We start from the raw sequence: 21869 nt of genomic DNA on the forward strand, positions 1-21869 counted from the left end.
CAATGACAGAAAGCTGGCACAAGGGACACATATGAGGGTAGGTTCCCAAGAGACACCTGTTCATAGCCAGCAGAGTTGTTTCTCTGTGGGAAGGGCCCCTGTAGTGTGACAGATCTCTGGATGCTGCTCTGAGCATCCCATCATGTCACACTGTCTTTGTGTGGCAGAGTCTGGAACGTGTGAGTGCTGCTTTCATGCTGCTTTGTCTGACAGCTGAAGCCTCGGCACGGGTTCCATGAGTCTGCCTCCTCATTTCCGGCTCAGCACCCACTCTGCAGCCATTACATCGCTGCAGGTACTTGTGAGCAAGTGATCTCTATTTGTACATACCCATGAGTACCTCTGCCGCAAGGTGTCCAGGAAGAGGTGGGAGCACCCCCTCTGGCATTTGTGGGGAACACAGCCTTTATTCAAATGCAAAGGACCAGTGACACAAGACAGCCAAGTTCCTGAAACTGCCCCTCTTCATCTTTTTCTCCTATGGTCACCCCGGTTTGAAGCCAGACCGATGTGAAGTTGCATTGTTGGCCTCCAGGAGCAGGTGCAGTGGCAGTCAGGCCTGAGGTATCTGACACAGTGTGTTTGTGGGGCTCACAGGCTTACAGCATCCTCTACCTGTTCCTGGCGTGCCTGCTGTCTTCATCAAAGGCAGCCTCCCACCACAGTAATAAGTCACACAGGACATTGTGTAGAGCAGATCACGAGCCTCAGGGAGCACACAGTGGGAGAAGCAGCCTGTCTCTTACCTGCCACTGAGGACCTCTGTGTCCAGAGCATTCATCAGTCCAGCCATGGTGGGAAATGGTGCAAAACTGCCCAAGCCTGTCTGCACACACCTCCCGGGAACCCTTTGGGGCCTAGATCTGATTCCAAGGCTTGAGGAGACCCCAAGAGCTGGCTACTAGACTCTGGGTTTAGACACAGTTATCGGGGGCACACTCAGCCTTTTCTTCAAGCTCAGGGCAGGGGGTCCCATTGTTAGCAGGCTGAACACGGACATAACGAGTTCTGCTCTTGGCTCCCAACTTTCCACATGGTCCTCCACACAATCCCCAGGATGACCACAGGGAAACCTCGCAGTCCAGCGGTGTCTCTGGAACTGGACAAAGCACAGGGGAGACCCAATGAGTATAAGGAGACACTTAGAAAAAGCAGACATAATTATCCCTACATGTGCACCCATCTCAGGAGACAACTTTGTTCCAAAGTCTGAAAGAAATGCTTTTCTCAGGAGTGTAGAACAAGATGCATGATGGGTATCACTGATATAGATGCAAACAACCAAATTCTTGGCTGGAGTTGATCCTTTGAGAAACGCTGGGTGACTTGTGACAGTGTGAGTCTTGGGATCTTACCAGCTATGGAAGAGACATCACAACAGTGAGGACCTTTCTGAGGGGAGGTGTCTCTGACCACAGTGACCTTCATAACTGACATTTCTGAAGTCTTACGAATGCCAGGAAACCCTTTGGGTTGTGGGACCTTACTCCTTCAGGAGGCGCAAACATTTTCAATAGTGTTCCTTTTTATTATGTCTCCTCTGCTTCTATTATACTCACACATTTAAAAACAATCAATTTGGAGTTATGGCTAAATAACCTGGTAATTTCCATTTTCCAGAGCAAAATGCAAATGTCCCTGTATTCACAACATGTTAAACCAGCCAGTCGGTCAGCAAGGACAATCACCTGCAGGAGGCCAGGAGCCCAGCCACCACCACTGGAGTCATGAGAGGACAGTGTAGCACTGGCAGCAGCAGCCAGGCTAGCAGCTCCTAGGGCAGGACCCCATTTTTAGGGTCCTTGTGCTGCTGCAATCAATGTGTGAGACTCCAAGAAGCAAGTCAGATGTTAGAAGAATTCAGAAAGGAACATAAGAAGGCTGGGGATGTCAGATGCAGACCTGGGGTATTTTAGTAGATGCAGTAGGCCACTCCTGATACAGCCCTCTCCACAGAAGGAAGGGTGGGGCGGGGCTACAAAGACCCAACTTTTGCTCAGAACCTTGCCTGAGAGTGAGGGCTCTAGCCAGCCTGGATGAGACACCTGAGCCCCCATCTTCTAGATAGGGCAACAAGACTGAGTCCTTCCCAGCTTCCTGATAGTGAAGTAGCAGCCAAGGCTCGGCTTGACTGGGAATGCTTGCAGCAGCCCTGGTCTGCAGGGAGAGCTTCCCAAGTGGGGCTCTTGGACCCTGTAGATCCCTGTGAGGAACAGGCCTAGGATAAACCGTGTGTGATCAAAAGCAAGAGAGGTGCAGAGGCAGAGCCTGGTGAGAGCTTCCTGGATACACTCACCTCAGGCAAGGTCTGGTGTCTACTGTTGGGGAGCCAAAAGTAGCAAGAGAAACTCATGTGGGCCAGGCCAGGTATTCTGCCCCTACTGGCAGGTTGGCAGTCATGAGGACATGAGGGAATTAGGAAGAACACATTAGGTAGGCAGATGTGAGAAACCCTAGCTATAGCCAATGGCTTTTCAGGACAGGAGACACCTTGTGACAATGTGCCATGTTGTGTTCCTCAGCTATACTGGGTAGGGAAATGCCCAATTGGCTCCTATGCCATCCAGATTGATACTATAGGTAGAATTCCCTAAAGTTCCCTGTCACCAGAGATGTGGTCCCCACAGAGCAGAGGGTTCCATCCACATCCACCCTTCCCTCTCCATGCCATCCTCCACCTGCTGTCCTTGCCTTCCCTTCCTTTGCAGTGTCCCCTGCACTCCCAGCATGCTACCTTCCCAGGCCTGATTAGGTGGCTGGCTGCCCAATGGTGGGGCAAAAGGACCTCTCCCGTGGCCTGCCTGCAAGTGGCTCTTCCCACAAGACTGTACCATGTCTGACCGGGTGATGCCACTGTCCAGTGTTGACAGGACTGTCCATCAAGAATGGGGGTGGGAGACACACACCTCAAATGCCTACACTACATAGCCCATCAACAAGCCCATCCTGCTGCCTGACCCTGGCCTGGCCAATGCATCAGGGCGGAGACCATGCCAAGTGGCCAGGAAAGTGAGTTGGCAGCTGAGCCCCTTCAGTTCTTGCCAACAGTAGAAATGGCTCTGAAGCTTAGCAGATCTTGGCTGATTCCAGCTCCTTAAGAAAATAAGTTACGCCAGCCTGAAGGTGTTCTTGCCCATCGTGGGCCTGCTAACAGATGAGAGGCACACTCTACTCTTCCAGTGTTAAGAACTGGGGACACACATCCTCAAAGGGCCCAGTCATTCTCTGTGCCCTCACGAAAGGGCCGCTGGGCATCTGACTGGCTGGAGGCTGCTGTGCAGTGAGGGAACTATGATTCTCACCCTCAATGCACAGCTCTCTCAGCTCCAGCTGATGCCCCGGAGGGATGAATGCCCAAGGTGCCTATTAGGAGACTCTCAAATTGTTTATAGAAAGATGAGAACCCTTGCTGGCTCTGGTGAATTGTGAACTCTGCACTGGCCCTAGCCAGGCAGGGCCCAAGCCCCCATAGGAGCATCATGAATGCCATGCTTCCACCAATGCCCTCTGCCGTCTCAGTCAGTGGAGGCACAGTTGGAACCTAACTCAGTGAGTTTTCACTTCCGTCCCCATGGGTTGCGACATGCAGGTCACTGGGTGAGTTTCTGATGCATACTGCTTCCTAACTATAGCTGGGGTCCTTTTCCTTTGTTCAGGGTGTTTCAACAGTAGGTATTGTCAGAGTTATATTTATAGTCTTTGAATTCACCAAATTCTAAACCTTTAAAAATTAATACCGTCTCCTAAAGAGTGACAAGAATTCCCCTTTGAAATTGCTCAGGCTCAAGTTTCCTGTGATCTTGGAAGCCTGGAAGATTCTGTAGACTCAGAGACATGCTATAAACAAGGCTAACCTGGGACAGAAGGAACTCACATGTTGTGCCTTAGACTGGTCTTTAGGACCTAGTGTATGACCTTGGATGACATATACCCCACAGGTTCCAGGGCATAAATTCAGTTGTGTCTTCTCACCCCAATTCAGCCAGTGGTGACATGGAGTAGTGACCCAAGATATCCAGCACACTTTTCCAGCCTGTCTACCTGGGGTTAGCAGAAGATAGAAAACACGGAAATTACCTGAAAGGCTGTCAACAATTTCATTGCCCCTGCTGGCCAGGTCCAGGGAAGGTGGAGCAAAGGCCCTGGGACTCTGCCGTAGCCGCACGAAGGTCACTTTGGCAATGGGAGGCAAAGACTTCAGGCGTGGGTAGTAGAATGAGTTTGCTGGGTGACTGGGAGATGAGGATGTTATCTGGATGACAGGAAAAGAGAGCTGGCACAGTGATCTAGGAGTCCCACTTTCAAGTGTGTGTTTGGCTTCCAGAGTCAGTACCCAGCATCAAGCAGGACATTGCCAGCAAACACTCCCAACTTGGGTCTCATCTGAGTGCCTCTCAAGCCCAGCATAGCTGGAGGTGCCCACATGACCTCTCCCCAAGGTTGGGAAGACTAGCATTCCTTCTGTCTCCCAGAGGCAACACTGCACCTCAGCTGGGACACTTGTCCACAGAGCTCCTGGTCACGCACCAGGCAGAACTACTTCTGCCTCCTCACTGGAAAGGAAGTGCTGTGCAAGGCCCCGTATCTTGCCCTTCTCTCCATAATACTGCCAGATCCCAGGGAGAGAAGTATCCCACTCTTAACCAGAAGCCACCAGAAACAGTATTATTTTTTCAGAAGGAGCTGAAGCCTGTGGTACCTAGGGGTCTGCCCGGGGCAGGCCAAAGCCTTTGCCCTGTCCTCACAAATCCTCACAACCAGGCCACCCAACTCAGAGTACAGAGCTGCCTATGCAGTGTGCGTGGGGGGGGGGGTGACTATGCAGCCTATGCAGTGGGGCAAAGGCTGTGGACTACTTACCTCAGTCACCGTGTCCTGTGGGATGGTTGCAAAGTTAGGGGAGGAGAAGGTGAAGCCGCTGTCTGTCCCTGCGTCATGGGGGTAAAGATCGAGGACCACCTGCTCCTTCCAGCGGCCTCCCTCACACAGATCCAGGCTGTCAATGCCCACAAACCAGTCAGGACTAGGGACAATTCGTACCACGAAGGACACCTGGATGGGACCAGAAGGCTCAGCAGCTGCAGCCTCAGGACACACCCTCTCCTCAGCTAGCAGTGACTTACCAGCGAGTGCCGAGGGTGCACCTCTAGCTCTGCAGAAGTCTGCCCCGTCCCGCTGGGGACAGCGGGGGCTGAGAATACCGCATGCACACTCTGGAGCTTCTCTCCTGCAGCTTCAATCTCTTTCATCAGTGCCCAGGCCTCTCCACGCTCAGCAAAGTCCCTCAGCCCATTGCTGACATACTCGTTCTTCCTCCACATGTTATAGTCGGAGCTGTGAGCTGCCCCTGTGCAAAAGCCTGACTGCATCAGTAGCCAGCTGGGATGGGTAGCTGTGGGGGCTATAGACTTCAATCCCATGTGGCTGCCCCCAGTGGACACCATGCTTCCCCCCCCCAAAATTTCAGCTTCCTTGCTGAATGGCAGGGAGCCACATCCACTCCTAACACAGAGAGACTAGGTTGTTAGGACACACCTGGCTGGATGGCTGGTGTCCCACCAGCCTTCCTGTGACCACTCTGCCCTCCACCAGCCACTAGTATGGTAGGTATTTAGCAAATGTCTTTTGTGTTGGGAGTTTCTTAGTTGAGAACGACCTGTGCTGTATGCTGTGAAGCCAGCAGGTACTGCTTTCTGCCCTGTAACCTCCCAGGTGGGGCAGAGGAGGAAAGGTGCCCTTACCCAGCAGGGAGGACCACTGTGCAGGGGGCCGGAACAGAGGATACTGCTTGGGGAATGCCGTCTGGCTCCACTTGCCAGTGAAAGTGATGCTGTATCTAGCCAGAGGCCGGGCTGTGCAGACGGATTCTCCCCCCAGCGGCTGGCCTGTGGCGGAGCCTAGCATGGCCAGGAGGAAGGCCCAAAGAGCTCTGCCCAGGGAAAAACTCACGTTTTCCATCACCTACAGTAGAGGGAAAGAAGTGTTGGCATCTTTAGTCCCAAGAAGGTCCCTGCCCCCCAGGCCCTAGAAGAGAACAGTATGAATTCCCAGATTGGTGAAATGCCTGCAGACAAACTCCTGGGTCCCCAGAATGTGCCTGCAAGAGTTTTCCCAATTCCATCCAGGCAAGAGAAGGGCACCAGGTTATGGGGTACGTGGTTAGTTTCACTGCCTGTCTACAAGAACCTCAGTGTAACTTGCAGGCACAGAAAGAGCCTCAACATCTTACAGCCATCTCTGCCGAGTGCAGCACGCAGGAGCCACACACCTCCTGATGCTCCAGGCTGTGTCTCCACCACTGTGAAGTGTGCCTGGTGCATACTCTTCATGCACTAGCTATGCACGTGACTGGGTCAGCAAAGCTCAGGTCATGCCCAGCCCCCAGTGTAGTGTCTAGAGTGTTACAGAATTCTGGTCCAGGAGCCCCAGGCCCTCTTTGGATGTGTACACCTCACTCACCTGGCCGGAGCAGCAGAGGCAGGTTGCTGGGCTGTCAGCTGTAGGCCTGGTCCCAGAGCCCCGAGATCCTATTTATGCCCAAGGTTAGTATCTCTGGCCAATAGAGAGGTCTAGCTCTTCCTGTCTTCTGCTCAGTGCTGGGTCCCAGAAAGTGGCAGAGGGGACTTGAGACAAGGAAGCAAGAGGCTTTTCTGTTTGAGCAGGAGCTGTTCTTCTCAACCCTCCCAGAGTTCTGAATGCAATGACCTGCTCCAGGCTGAGCTCACTCTCCGCCCCCTCGGGCTAGCTGCTGCCCTGCCGCACCCCTTTCTTTGTCTTTCCCTCTTTCTTCCCTCTCTCTCCGCCCTCCTCCCTCCTCCTCTGGGTGGTTGTTGCAAGGAGCTCTGTGTTCAAGGATGGGAGTCTGGGGCCAGCGACCACACTGGTGCCTGTCTGAACTTTGCCACAGATGTAACCAGAATGTGGCCCACATTTTCCATTTGACAAGTATGTATGTATTGCAGGAGGTGCTGGGGCGCCCCAGGTCACCAGCTCAACTGTAGTAGGCTTTGGGGCTCTGGGTTTCAGCCAGTCAGTCACCTCTTTCTCATCAGGGCCTGGGCTACACAACAGTAAAGGCCCATACTGACAGCCAAAGTGTTTCTGAACAGCTCAGGTTGTCAAGGCCCCTCATCGGTGTGCTTCCTCCTCTCCTCCAGCCACTGTCCCTCCTTTGGATTGGGTACTAGATTCTGGACTTTACTGCCGCTCAGGGTCAGGAAAATACTTTCAAAGCTACTGTGGAGCCTAGGAACTAAGGAGAAAGGGGAGTGGAGACATCTTACTCAGCCTCTGCCGGGTCCCCCACACACCAAAATATCCAGAGAGCTGATCCAAAACACATTCTGGGTTTGGAACAAGTTAATGTTTCACTGTCAGACAGACAGTGAGAGAGAATAAATAGAATCAAACGAGGCTAGAATGCAAACAAAGCAAATGACTTCACCCTCATTTCAAATAAATAACACAGCCACAGAGTGAACACAGCATCTAGGCTCCAGGCCTAGAGGCCAAAGACAAACTGCTCTAGCACTTCTGAAGCTGTCGGAGTGTTGGCACTGGCTTCCAGGCTCTAAGGTCACCAAATCACCTGAGGCCTTTGTCTGTGGGTTCTAGCTCTCCATGCTTATCAAGTCACAGCAAGTACAAAGAAAACATAACTCACTTAAAATAGCAAAGCTATTCTGTGTTAACGGAAATTGCACAATGTCTTAAGCTGAGTAGATAGATATATTTCACAAATTGATTAGAACTGCGGCATGGCTTGTCAGCAGTACAAATTCCTAAGAGAAGATGGCTGGACTACTATATCTACTACAGCTCATTCAATAAGGATGCAGAGTGAAGACATGAAGACAATCCAGCCTGAATGGACATTAGGACAAGGAGTTTCTTCTGCTTTTTATATAAAGGTGCCCTAAAACAACTTGGAAAATCCTACTGTCCCTTTTGACAGAGAACAGGCAGAGATAGACAGATGCTCTTATGAGATGAACTTGACCTTGTAGCCTGAAGGATCTTTATCACTACACACAAATACTGACCTTTGACTCAGAGGCCTCTTTCCCCGTAACCTGCCTTGTGTTCTAGAACTAACTATGGACCATGCTTGTCACAAAATCCAGGTTTCTTACTTCTGACAAGAGATACTTGGGATGGGAGGGCCAGGACTCTCACAGTGTTGCTGGAGAGGGGAGGAGGGATAACTGCTTGTGCTTTTTAAGCAGGTGAATAGAGTATACACATGAAGATAAACATCGCATTCCCCTGTGTGTGTGGAGTCCTTAGGAGCAGCTACAGGGCTGTACCTAAAACTAGTCAGGCCAGTCTCCATTAATAGGAGCTTAGGGTCCTAGGAAGAGGATAGGAAATGACTCCTATCCAGCCAGGAGTCACTGTGGACAACTTCAGTCCAGCTCCTGCCCCATGTCCAGGCAGAGGCCCTAAGGCTCACTCCATTCCATAGGGCCAGACTGTAGCTAACAACCCCAGCCCAACGCAGCAGGAGGCTCCTTTCCCAGCCTCCAGTCCATGATGTCTGTGTGACTTGGGGATCCACTGGTTTGCGCAATGAGAATGGCCAAAGCCTGTCACCTCCAAGCAGTGTTGCAGCTGCCAAGCCAAGGGCTGCCCAAGGAGGGCTAGGCAGGAGGATAGCCAGGTAAGAATTCCCTTTAGTGGTGGCAGTATCCCCCTGGGGAGGAAAAATGCCTTAGAAGTTTCATGGACATGATGGGACATGGAAAGGATTCTGCCATGGCATAACAACGGCTCTTTCAGGGCCTACCTACACCCCTCCCTAGGTGTGGCACAGGCCCCTAGGCCTGACCCGGGCAGAGACATGCTCCCAAGCCACATCTGCTGACTCAAGCTTGGGATTCCCCACCCACGGGGCTGCTGTCTCCTACAGTGCACACAGGCTTCAGGCACGTCTGGCTGCCAGGTGCCCCTCAGATACCACACATGCCAGCCCCCAAAGAGTCAGAGTCAGCCCTCTGCTTTCTAGAGGTTGACTCCAGAATGGGGCCACCAGAGTAGCTCTCTCATGAGCTCCCCTCCCCTTTCAGCTAGGCACTGAGCATTCCCAGCACTGGGTCTTTGCTTGCAGTCCCTCTACCTAAAGAGAGCTCCCCAATCTGGTTTTGAGCCCTTCAGGTCTCAGGGAAAGCCTGCAGCCATCCCAGCCCAGAGGACAATCTTCTCACTCACACTAGCCTTTTAGCCCCCTTTATGGCTTTACTTTCATCTCCTGCAGAGAGGGAAATCCATCCCAGCTTGAAAGCAGCCTGAGTTTTGCTGTAGGATGTTAAGTGCTCACAGAGGCAGAAGCAGGCTGAAGGCAGACTCTGGACTAGGCTTCTGGGCACAACTTGTAGAGTTATGCAGGCAGCTGGGCTTCAAAGTTGGCTGCTGGCCCAACCAGCTCAGGAACTTGTCCCCCAAGGCAATGCTGCCCAACTGCTTCCTTCCCTCCACGCTGGCCTCTCTGCTTTCCTGTCTCCCATGTCACTACTCTAGGTCAGATTTCAAATCGCCCCTCTAACTCAGGGCCTGAACTATATCCAGTAACCAAGTCCTGGGCTCAGCCTTGTGGCCTTTGCTTTCTTGGAAAACACTCTAAGAAGAAAGTGAGAGAGTGAGAAGCCATAACTCCTATAGCACCCATCCCTGTCTGCTTGCCTTAGTCTCTGAGCTAATGCAAGTGGGGCCACATCCAGCTGTTTCCCATGTGTGTGAGCTCTGTAGCTCTGTCCCCAGAAGGAACACAGAACAAACGCCCTCCCAAGTCATTTCCCCCCTCCCCTTTTGGGATTCCAGGCCACGCCTGGCATGTGACAGATCTGGAGAGGCCCTGCTGATGCTGTATGACTTTAATACAGACTTTCTTCTTCCACTGTGCCTCCTTTAAATGTGAGCCTGGGGCAGTGGAATGACTGCTAAAACCTGGTGACCTGAGTTCAACCCCTAAACCTATGTAAAGGTGAAAGGATAGAACCATTTCACAAAATTCTCCTCATGACAGCCCCCATGGTAGAAATAAAATAAAATAAGTGTGGGCCTGACCATCTCTAGGGGCATTTGCCACAGTGTCTCTTCACATCTGACATGAGATGCCAGGACCTGGGAGCGGGGAGAGTAAGAGGGCTTGAGAACTCTCTCTATCAAAGCAACAAGAAAGCTGACAAAAATGTCTGGACAGGGCCAGCACGTGGTGTGTAAACTGATGACATAACGGCTTCATGGTATGGTTAAGGGGAAAGCTTTTGTTATAGATAAGAGAGAGAGAGAACAACCAGAGGCATCTGAAAGAGTCAAGAACAGAGGGAGAAAGAAACAGACTGAACATGGCCAGGGCTATCTGTAAGAGAAGAGAGGAGAGAGGAGAGTGTGTATATATATATATGTGTGTGTGTGTGTGTGTGTGTGTGTGTGTGTGTGTGTGTGTGTGTGTGTGTGGAGAGAGAGAGAGAGAGAGAGAGAGGAGCATAGTGAGATTATCTGGGTTATAAGAAGGATGAGTAGCTGGGGATATGGAAGTCTGTGAGCTGGAGAAAGTTAAGGGTAGAGGAGGAGATGAAAAGGTTAGGATGCTAGCATGGGCTTTGAAATGTGTAACAGGTCCTTGTGAAACTGAGGGAGCCAGGAGGCCAGCATGAGCTTTGATATGCTGATAGGTGTCACAGGTAGCCATGTGTCCCTTCTGCCAGAGGTAAGGGAAATGACTCCTTTTGGCAGAGGAGAACCAGTTTTACAAACTCCTGAGTAATGCTGCCTTTTATCTAGCTGCCAGAAATCCTCCTATAGTCCATATTGAACTAATTTCTGGATGTTTGGACTGCGTTTTGGAGCTTGGGGAATTGTGTTTCCTTTGGACCTGTCACTTAGGAGGCCAAAGCAGGTGAGTTGAAGGTCAGCCTGGTCTACATAGCAAGCTCCAAGCTGGCCAGGACTACATAGTGAGATTCTGTTTCACAAAATAAAAAAAAAAAGTAAGAAATTTCTGGGCAGGGTTTTTAGTCCTCTGGAAATTAACCAAAGGCTAGCAACAGTAAATGGGAAGTTATTGTGTCAAGAAAACAGGGAAGGTGGTAAACATTTAACTACCTCATACCCAAACTTTCTCTCCATTAATAGTGAAACTATAATCTTGAAGTCTCTGCATTGGATAACATGGGAAATGGGACTAGAGCCTTCTCAAAACCTCATTTCCAGAAAGTTCTCTTTATTTCTCCTCTCTGGTAGCTCCCTGGAAGATCCCTCCCTCGTGGGAAGCTGTCTTTATTTGACTTGCTTCTGAGCCTTTCCCAAGAGGCTATTGTTGAAAACAACTACAGGTAATAATTCAGGCAGTTGCCCAAGGGGTGGTTAAAAGTTGAGGCCAAAAAACCTAGAATGAAAAGCTCAGAGGCAAGAAGCACACAGCAACTAAAAAAACTTCCAACAAATCCCTGGGAAGCTGGAAGGCCACCCATTCCAAGGAACCAGGAAAGTCCAGCGCTCAGGAAAGACCTGACAAGCCCTCAGCACTCACCTCTGACTGACCTTGAGGCTCTTTGCAAGCAGGAAGAAAGGACTAGCAAGCTCCCTTACTAAGTGTCTGGCTAAGTGTTCCAAGCACATCCCAATGCACAGAGAGTCCCACCACTAGGAGATGAACTGATTACAGACATCTTCAGTCCAGTAATACCCTGACCACTGAGTTAACTAAGGAAAGACTTTATAGCCATGCATGGCAAAGAATAGAAATATTTCAAGCTTAAGTCAGAGAGTCACTAAGGAAACCAGCAAACAGAAACCCTGAAGAGAGGAAGGATCTAATCTCCAGAGTTGTCACATTATACTCTCTAAACTGTTCAGTTCCAACAAAACATGCAAAAAAACAGAGGAAAGTACAGCCCATACAGTGAGAGTAAGAAAACAGCTACAACAACTTACTGAGGAAGCCCAGGCCTCGGGCACACCAGATAAAGACTTTAACAGTCCTAAGTATGCTCAGAGATCTAAGAGCCAGGCATGGTGGCTCACACCTCCAACCCCAGCACTTGGCAGGCTCTTCTACATAACAAGCTACAGGTCCACCTGGACTGTGTAGCGAGATCCTTCCCTAAACTGCCTTTATCCCACAAAGGAAGCAGAAATATGAATGTGATACTTCACCAAGGAATGATATCAGCAAATGGTAGAAATCACAGAACAACACAAATTCTGAAGTTGCAAAGTATGGAAACTGAATCAAAAAGTTCTCTACAGGAGATCTGAGAAGATGGGATAAAAAAAAAAAAAAGTCCATAAAAGGAATAGATCAATTAGGATTATGCAGTCTGGGAAAGAAAGCAGGATAATGAAAACTAAACAAATACTAGAGACTTTCAGGGTACCATCAAACACAAATAATTACATAATTGAAGTCCCAAAGGGAGAAGAGGAGATTGAAAGTGATGATGTAAAAGTCACAGTTCTCATCTTAAAGGGAAGAATAGTTTATTCTGGAGCCATTTGGAGTGACCATGGCCCAAGGACACAGATTTGTTACCCCAAATTCCATGTTCCAACAGAGTTTTTGTAGTTTTATAGAACAAAGAAAGTCATAAATCAAGGCATCTTTAAAAGACATTGGTGGGTACACCAGAGAGGTAGGTACAATGAGACAGGGGAGCTATCTTATAGGCCCAAGATGGACCAGAAGCAATTCTTAGCATTCAGATTGGTGGAAGCTAGTGTGCTAAGTTAAAACCTCTAGAGATTTTCATTTATTATTTCAAGATGTTAATTCTAAGTTAATAGCTTCTAAGAGGTTTTTACTTATCATCACAGGGTGCAGAGTGGGGCAAGGAATGACTATCCCAGAAGACTACCACTAGACTAGACCAAGATAAAGTAATTAGCCTCTGAGCGTACAAAATTCCAACCTCTCCACAGTACTGAATTTCCAACTGGCCCATTGGTCTCTACAAACACAGGCTCCTTCCAGGAGGGTTTTTTTTTTTTTTTTTTTTTTTTTTTGTTCACAGCCAGACACAGTTTCTTTTCAGGAATTTTTGTTCAAGAGAGAAAAATTATTGGAAAGCATCATCACAGCTGAAAATTCCCAAAACTGATGAAAAAAGATAATCTATATATCTAAGAAGCTCAACTGAGTCTAGGTATGGAACATGCGAGAGGACCCTCACAGAGACACAGTTAAACATTCAAAAGCCAAAGAATCCTGAATCAGCAAGAGAGAAACAAACCATCATATACAAGAGTTACTTTATTAGATTTAATACCTCACCCCTACCAGAAACCATGTAGGCCAGTAGGCAATGGGATGAAATGAACAAAAAGCCAAGAACTCTATATCTGAAAAGACTTTCACTCCACAATAACCCAAACCAGAAGAAATATTAAAGGGAATTCTTTAGATTGAAACAAAAGGGCAGTAATTCAAAGCCAAGTGAAGAAATAGTCCCCTAAATAGTATTGAGACAGGAGGCCCTGGGAGTGAGAGGTTCCACTATTGGGCAGGAAGCTGTCTCCAACATGGGTAACAGTTACACTGAAGAATCTGGATGGTATAACTACTTTGGAACTGTGAAATCTATTGAAGGTATGCAACTTTCAGGGGAGGCTCAAAAATGAAATGCAGTTGCTTTCCATATTAGAAGAGCTGCCTGCCACACCCCACCACCAGGCAGTTATAAGTGCGTTTGTGGTAAGTGGCCACAAAGGACTCTGTCTTCCAGATATCTATAATCTGTACTCAAATGTCTAACCAAGGCTGTGATCACAGAAGTTCATAAAGATGGATGGTCATTTTTGTGTCTGTAATTGTTGCAAGCCCATGTGAAGATCTGAATGCAAAATTCCTTCCATAGGCTCTTGTGTTTGGACACTTGGGTGGAGCTGTTTTGGGAGCTTGTAGAACATTTAGGGTATGGAGTTTTGTTGCAGAGGTGGGTTGCTGTGGGAAGGCCTTGAAGGTTATGGTCTGGGGTTCTCCTTCAGTAGGTTTTATGAGGTGCCTCCACCACATGCTTCTACCATCACAGGGCATCTCTGTCATGCCTTCTCCATCACAGGGCATCTTTGCCAGGCCTTCTCCATCACAAGGCATCTCTGCCAGGCCTTCCCCATCACAGGGCATCTCTGCCAGGCCTTCCCCATTTCAGGGCATCTCTGTCATGCCTTCTCCATCACAGGGCATCTTTGCCAGGCCTTCCCCATCACAGGGCATCTCTGCCAGGCCTTTCCCATCACAGGGCATTCTGCCAGGCCTTCCCCATCACAGGGCATCTCTGCTAGGCCTTCCCCATCACAGGGCATCTCTGCCAGGCCTTCCCCATCTCAGGGCATCTCTGCCAGGCCTTCCCTCCCCATCACAGGGCATCTCTGCCAGACCTTCCTCCCCATCACAGGGCATCTCTGCCAAGCCTTCCCCACCATGATGAACTGCTATCCCCTGTGCATCCTTGTCTGCATCAGGTATTTTAGTTACAGCAACATAAAGTAGCTAATGTACCCCACCATTCCAGCTGGTAACTTCCAAGAGATTTAAAAAAAACTGAGGCCTTGTTCCTGGAGTTTTCTTGTCCCACCAGATCCCACCACTTCAGCCCCAAATGTACACACAGAGACACTATGTTAATTATTAAACTGTCGGCCGATGGCTAGGGCTTCTTATTAGCTAGCTTTGTCTTAATTATTAACCCATTTCAATAAGTTTGTGTATTTCCACGTGGTATTGGTTTACCAGAGAATGCCCAGACCTGTTACTCCTTTTGTGGCTACATGGCATCTCTTTGCAGGCTCTCCCTGCCTACCTTTCCCAGAATTCTCCTGTCTCCTACCTCTATTGGACAAACAGTGTTTTATTCATCAACCAATAAGAGAAACAGATATATAGAAGGACATCCCCCATCAAGGCCTTCCTCTCCCCACTCCCCTTCGTCATTCTCTTTTTCCTCTTTTGGGATCTCCAACAACAAAAATTAAATTGTTGATAGGGAACTGTGTATGTGGGGGAAAGTTAAAAAGTGATACCAGGAACACTGGGAAAGGTGCAGGCTCTGAAAAGGCCTGAGAAGACAAGTCTGCATGTCAAGCTGGTCCTTGGCCCAGAAACAGCCTACAGCAAATGAACTAGAGCAAACCTTGGGGAGAAGCTGATCATCACAATGTCATGGCATTATTAGATTCAAATTTCCAATTTTAACAAAAAAAAAATCACAGTGCCTACAAAGAATCAGGAAAGTGTTGTACATTTCAGGGGGAAAGTAAATAGATTGATTTAAAAAAAAAAACCTGAAGATAAACTGTCTATCCAAAAGCTGTACAACAACTGTCCTAAGATGTTCAGAGAACTAAAGTAAGATATAGAGAAAGCCAGTTGCATGATGGAAAAATAAAATGGAAATGCAACCCTGAGCAGCAGTTCACTAAATATATGAAAGAAAACAATACAGATGAAAAAGGTTAAGCTTATCCTAGGGGTGGGGCAATTATCCCACCAGAGTATATGATACAAAATACTCTGGGGGTGCAGATTCATTGCCCAGACTAGGGTCCTTGTAGAAGACGTAGGCTTCCAATAGGAAGGTAGGCTTCATAGTGCTGTTCCGGAGCCTATCAGAACTGGGTTTCCAGCTGCAGTGGCAGGCATAGCAAGCTAAAAAGCAGGGTCAGTGGGCCTGAGCCAATCGGGAAACTCGAGCCAGCCTTTCCAAGAAGATCATTGGAGCAGGAAAATGCTCCTTCATCAGCTGCAGTACCCAGAGATGAGGAGGCAGAACGGCTCATTTAAAATGTCTGTGGATTATGGAGGGATAGATAGTGTCCCCCACCCGTGCCACATGCCCAATGTTGCTCTTTTGACAAAAGAACTGATAGAAGTGGTGAGATCTTTCCCTGTTGCATTGGATGTTATTAATGTTCCCTTTTAAGTAGCCCCTTAGCTGCTCAAGACCAAATGGCACGTATTTGGATGGAAAGCCCTTTAGAAATTCTGCCTCCCTCTATAAGATAGTTCATTACATCATGCTAACCCTTGACCACCTTACAGATTTGTAAGAACATCTGGAAGAACAGTAAATAATAATGAAGTTTAAACAAAAACCTCTTACATAAACAGAAAAGGACACTCCTAAGAGTTGTGAGGTTGTTGGATAAAAATTTCATTAATAGATATCAGTTACCTCCCTATGAATTGTTGGTCAGATGTTTTCCCAGAAGCATCACAAACCATAAGGGCTATTGCCATTGCCACTGGTTGTCCACAAGAACTAGATGATAAGATGCTATTGCTGAAGACATCACATAATTTCACTGCAGGACACAGAGAAATAAATTTGAGACTAAACAGGAAGTTCCTTCCTTACTAGCTAACATTCATAGTGCCACACAGTGAGTGCTATGAAGTCTGCTAGGAGAGAATCCTCACCAACTGTCCTGATCAACTATGAACCTTGTGAAATATGACACCAACATGTCAGGCTATATGTGCCCACTGTAGCAATAGTGGCACTGCTGTTATGACTATAACCAACTGCTTTTTCCCATTGGATTTAAGGTTAGCTCCACATGGGGAAACTCATGACTTACACTGTAAGCCAGGGCAAAAGCCTGTAGCTGGGAGGTCCACAGGCCTCAGGAGGAAGTAGTTGTTATTGTTTTGTTGAACATCTGTGATGTGCCTGACAAACTGCCTCGTAAACATTTGTGCTTATCCCAAAGATCATTGATGCTGCCATCTGTAATTACTCATGAAAGGGAGCTTCCTTTTAATAGTAGGTGGTATACCACAGAGATGCATAACCACAGGTAAAGATAACTGGTGACTGCCACTGTCCAGTGCTGAGCCATAAATGGACATCTATACCAGCCATGCTCGGGGAATATCATGGAAGAGGTGGCAAAAAGAAAGAGCTGGAAGAAGGGGTGGAGAGAAATGTAGCAATTTTCTCTCAATTGAAACATTCCCTTGTTTATGGAAAAGAAAAGTTCATGAAACTTTAAAAGTAAACAAAACTCCCAGGCTGGTGAAACCCACAGAAACAGCTGGCCTGAACAAGGGGGAGCACATGGACCCCAGACTGCTGTCTGGGAGGCCAGTACAGGACTGATCCAGACCCCTGAACATGGATGTCAATGAGGAGGCCTCCGCACTCTAGGGGGCCCCTAATAGTGGATTAGTATTTTTCCCTGGTGTAAGAAGGACTTTAAGATCCCATCCCACGATAAGGAATGCTCTCTTGGCCTGTACACATGGGGGAGGCCCTAGCCCCCCCCCCGGCCCAGGATCATGTAGTGGACTTTGGGGAGCCCCCTTTGAGGGCCCTACCCTGCCTGGGGAGTGGAGGGTGGATGGGGATGGGGGTAGGCGGGGGGTTGGAGAGAGAGTTGGGGGTAGGGGAGGGAGAGGGAGAAGGGATTGACATGCGAAGCAAGCTTGTTCCTAATTTGAACTAATAAAAAAAAATAACTTGCTTAGTGCAGAGTAACAACAACAACAAAAAGTAAACAAAACTCATAAGTCTCAGAAAGTTCCCAAAACAAGACTCACAAGGCCCCCTCCCTACGGTTAAATAAGCAGCAACAATTGCTGGAAAAGGGAAACTCCCCAACTTGTTCAGCCACCTGAGGTCATGCAGAAAGCTCTGTATAGTTAAAGTGTCTAAGAAGATAAATATTATATTATGTATACTTTAAATAAAAAATTGAGGAAATTGTAATATAATAAAGACCTTGTAAATTTGTTCTATACTTGTAAGTCTTTTATTCTATCTGATTTGAAAGTCATACATAGAGTAATAGTTAGGATTATTTACCAATGGATGATACATAAAGATCTCATTTTTACAACAGTGATACCCTGAGGGGTTATAGGAGTAGAGCTATATATAAGTGAAGTATTTATATACTCCTGAAAGTTGGTATAAATTAAAATATTAAAATGTTAATTGTGGGAGATAGATGGTGCAGAGGTTAAGAGTACTGGATGCTTTTCCAGAGGACTCAGGTTTGATTCCCAGAACCCAGAAAGTGACTTTCAACCACCTATAACTCCAGTTCCAGGAGGTCGAATGCCCTCTTATGGTCCCCTTGAGCATCAAACACACCAGTGATGCACAAACGTACATGCAGGCAAAACACCCATATGCATAAAATAAAATTTAAGAAATTTAAAAGGTATTAATTTTTTCCCATAGGGCCACCACTAGGAAAATAAAAATACAGGAAGAAGAAAAACCAGCTGCTTTAAAATTAGTCAGTAGGTATTTGTCTAATATGAAAGGACAAAAGGACACAAGAAACATGGAAAACAAACAGCAAATGACACACCTAAATCTTACCTTATTGGTAAAGAATTAAGTATCAGATAAACACTGCCATGTAAAGACACAGAATAATAAACAAACTATGATCATGCATCCCTGTAGTCCCAGATACTTGGGATGCTGAGGCCTGTGTGTAAGACCCCCAAGGTGCAAGTGGCTAACCCTCTCCCCCCACCAGACTACCCTAATGGTCTTAAGGTCTTCCAGCCCTTCTAGATGCAGGTGGCCAAGCTGCAGAGAAAAAAAAAAAGAAAGAAAGAAAGAAAGAAACACCAAATTCGGACCACAGAATCCCACCAACCCCTGAGCTTGTCCCAAGATCAGGCCACAAAATCTCCCAATCTCAGAATCTGAGACCTGGATTGCTCACCCTGGAAAGCTACACACATACACCCCAAAAACCCTATATAAAGCCTGCCTCCTGCTCAATTCTTTGCTGCTTCTCTTCTGATCAAAGGTGTCCACCCTCTTGTGTATTTTAGAATAAATCTCTTGTGTGAGGTTTGTTGTGCAGTGTGACTCTCTGGTATTCCTTGGTTCCTGACTGCCCAAGATACCGTTCTCCTCAGAGCTGTAACACTTACACAGAGGGTCATTAGAATTAGAGTTCAAGACCGGTCTTGGCAACAGTGCTATACTAATTAATTAAGACAGTGAATAAGGGTGGCGTGGTACTAATGCCTGTAATCCCAGCATTTGGGAGATGGAAGCAGGAGGATCAGGAGTTCAAGACCGGCCTCAGCTACATATCAAATTCAAAGTCAGCCTTGCCTACAGGACACCTTGTTTCAAAGAAACAAACAAGAACAAATCAGGAATGGAGAAGTGCAATGAGGAAAAGGAGGGGTAGAAGATGGATGGGTTAACCAAAACTAAAGGTCATGAAGAAACTTTTTAAACCCAACTAGTTTGTAAGCTAATTAAATTTCTTTTATAAAGTTTGAACAGAAGTAACCCACATTAGTGAACAATGCTGTTTCCAGAAGACGTTTCTCTGGGTTACCCACCATAACGAGATGGTAAAACCCTATTGCTGAAGACCAGACACCACATAATTTGGTTGCAAGACACAGAGAAACGAATCTTTTCCCAAAATATAATATTTTTATTAATTATTTAGGAATCTCATATGATGAACCTGATCACACTCATTTCCCATTCCTCCCAGGTCCACTCTCCCACCCTTGACCCTTCCTGCAAAAAGACATCAAGTCCAATTTGTGTTGCCTACATACTCATCGGACCACTCCCAGTGGTCACCCCCTTAAAGATAATAGAGCCCTCCCCCACCGCTGACCCCCCACAGATATCCGTCAACTGTGAAGAGTTACACTTTAGCATCTTTTTTTGCTAGAACTTATGTTTTATTGTATTTTGTATTTTATTCACCAATAAGAATACTTCATCCATCCAATTAATTTAATTTATATATAATAGTCTTTGGGTAGGTGATAATAATGGTAATAAAGAAAGAGAAGTTCATAAATTTACTGATGTTCATATTTAATCAGTGGAGAATTACTTGTTTTTCTTTCTCTCCATTTTTTATTTGAATTAGAAACAAGATTGTTTTACATGTCAACCCCAGTTCCCGCTCCCTCCCCTCCTCCCCTGCCCCACCCCCCAACTAACACCCTACCCATCCCATACCCTTTCTGCTCTCCAGGGAGAGTGAGGCCTTCCATAGGGGGTCTTCAGAGTCTGTCATATCCTTTGGGACAGGGCCTAGGCCCTCCCCCTTGTGTCTAGGTTCAGGGAGTATCCCTCTATGAGGAATGGGCTCCCAAAGTCTATTCCTATGCTAGGGATATATACTGATCTACTATAAAAGGCCCCATAGATTCCCGAGGTCTCCTCACTGACTCCACATTCGGGGATTCTGAAGCGGTCCCATGTTGGTTTCCCAGCTGTCAGTCTGGGAACCAAGATCTCCCCCTTGGAAAACTCCAACCCAAGGAAATTAACTACAACCAGAAAAACATAGGCAATAGATAATCACACTTTAGCATCTTTATCACACTTTTTTAAAGGACTATCTTCAACAGCTTCCTGTCTAGACTGTTTCTTTTTGGGGAGGAAGGGGGTTGTCCCAGAAGCCTTCAGTGTCTCTCATTCTCATATGAGTCTGCAGTCATCAAAACAACTGCAAAAGGAGCTTCCTGGCCCACACAACCTCTGATGGCAGCATGGACAATGAACATCAACATGACACCAACAGAGGCACAGATCACAGACATCAACCTGGCCTCTGGTGACAACACAGACCATGGACATTAATACAGCCTACACTGACAGCAGGGACCACAGATACCAACATGGCATCAGGCCAGCAGCACAAACCATAGAAGTCTTCCAGGAGGCTTAATCCAGAATATGAACCACTCTTCATCTCAGATGTCTTGTTGTTCAGAGTGAGGGTGATGACATTCAGGGGCAGTACCTACACGAGTTCCAGGCTGCTGTACGTCACCCTGCCCTTGGCACTGGCCACCCTGCCAGTACCCAGGCATGACCATCATGTTTGCAGCCTGTGGGCAGCAATGCTGCCCCATGCTCTCTTCCCTACAGCAGGGCAAGCGGCTCAAGAAGCAGCAACAGTGGCAGCTCCGTGGGGCAGACTGGACCTGTGGGCTGAGTGGCAGCACCAGCCAAGTTGGCAGCAGCTGGGATGAGGCGGGCTGGTAATGGCCCCCAGCTCCCTGAGAAACGGCCCTACTCAGCAATGGCATGCTTCTTGGTCCACCATGGCCAGGCTTGCATACCAGTCGCTGCGTCTCTGCTTCCCTCTGCCATGCACAGCACTCCATCCTGCTATCTTTCCATCTTTCTATTGCACGTTCACATATGAAAGTGGTGTTGCAACCTGCTGTGTGTCACATACTGTATTCCTTTGCCCAAACTGCTTTATATGCAAATAATTATTGCAATGAGTCATTGATCTGGTTCAAAGTTTCTGAAGCATCATAAGTACTGGAATATTGCTAAGACTCATCTTGGATATCCTTTTGTTGCCCAGAGTTAGGGTGATTGTGGGGCTGGGCAGTGCACTGGCCACTCCACAGGCTCCCCAGCCACCCCACAGGCTCCCCAGGCATGACCATTGTGCTTACAGCTGGCAAGCAGCACCGCGGCCCTACGCTGTCCTCCAAGTGGAGTGAGCAGCTGATGGCAGCTCCATGCCCATTGGAGGCTGGGTCTTCTGGATGAGTGACAATATCAACCTAGCAGTGCTTTAACAGACCAGGAAACTCTCTCCAATGGCTAATTTTCATACTGCTGTGATAAGGAATGTACTTCTTTGTATGTTTATCTTGCTGATTATTGAATAAAATACTGTTTGGCCAATGAGACAGCAAGTTAGACAGGACTAGGAGTCAAAGAGGATTCTGGGAAATGTAGTAGAGAAGTGGTGATCCAGGCAGGAAGTGACATAGAAAAGAGACTCATATTTAAGCAAAGGAAACAGGAAGTGTCCCCTTCTCCCCTTCGCCTCCTCCAGTGGCAGGATGTGAGCCACCAGCAAGAGAGGGCACCAGCAAAAGGCATCTTCTATAAGAT

General features: G+C 47.6%; 1 protein-coding gene across 1 annotated transcript; it reads right to left on the reverse strand.

Moving 5' to 3' along the window:
- Positions 1 to 382: 382 nt before the first annotated feature.
- On the reverse strand, positions 383 to 6745 carry Spon2 (spondin 2). The gene is made up of 6 exons (XM_027387225.2): positions 6460 to 6745; positions 5742 to 5961; positions 5124 to 5347; positions 4861 to 5052; positions 4078 to 4252; positions 383 to 1099 (listed from the first exon to the last, which is right to left on the reverse strand). The coding sequence occupies exons 2-6, from the start codon at positions 5956 to 5958 to the stop codon at positions 915 to 917; spliced, it is 993 nt and encodes a 330-aa protein (XP_027243026.1). The 5' UTR covers positions 5959 to 5961; positions 6460 to 6745; the 3' UTR covers positions 383 to 914.
- Between the last annotated feature and the right edge of the window lie 15124 nt (positions 6746 to 21869).

This window comes from Cricetulus griseus, assembly GCF_003668045.3.
Source record: "Cricetulus griseus strain 17A/GY chromosome 1 unlocalized genomic scaffold, alternate assembly CriGri-PICRH-1.0 chr1_1, whole genome shotgun sequence".
In the NCBI taxonomy this organism is placed as follows: Eukaryota; Metazoa; Chordata; class Mammalia; order Rodentia; family Cricetidae; genus Cricetulus; species Cricetulus griseus.

Bases quoted from the DNA above. Each gene is read 5' to 3' on its own strand.
- Spon2 (XM_027387225.2), bottom strand. From the start codon at position 5,958: ATGGAAAACGTGAGTTTTTCCCTGGGCAGAGCTCTTTGGGCCTTCCTC. The intron at 5,348-5,741 runs GTAAGGGCACCT...GCTTTTGCACAG, and splicing joins ACAGTGGTCCTCCCTGCTGG to GGGCAGCTCACAGCTCCGAC. The intron at 4,253-4,860 runs GTAAGTAGTCCA...CCTGTCATCCAG, and splicing joins CACAGGACACGGTGACTGAG to ATAACATCCTCATCTCCCAG.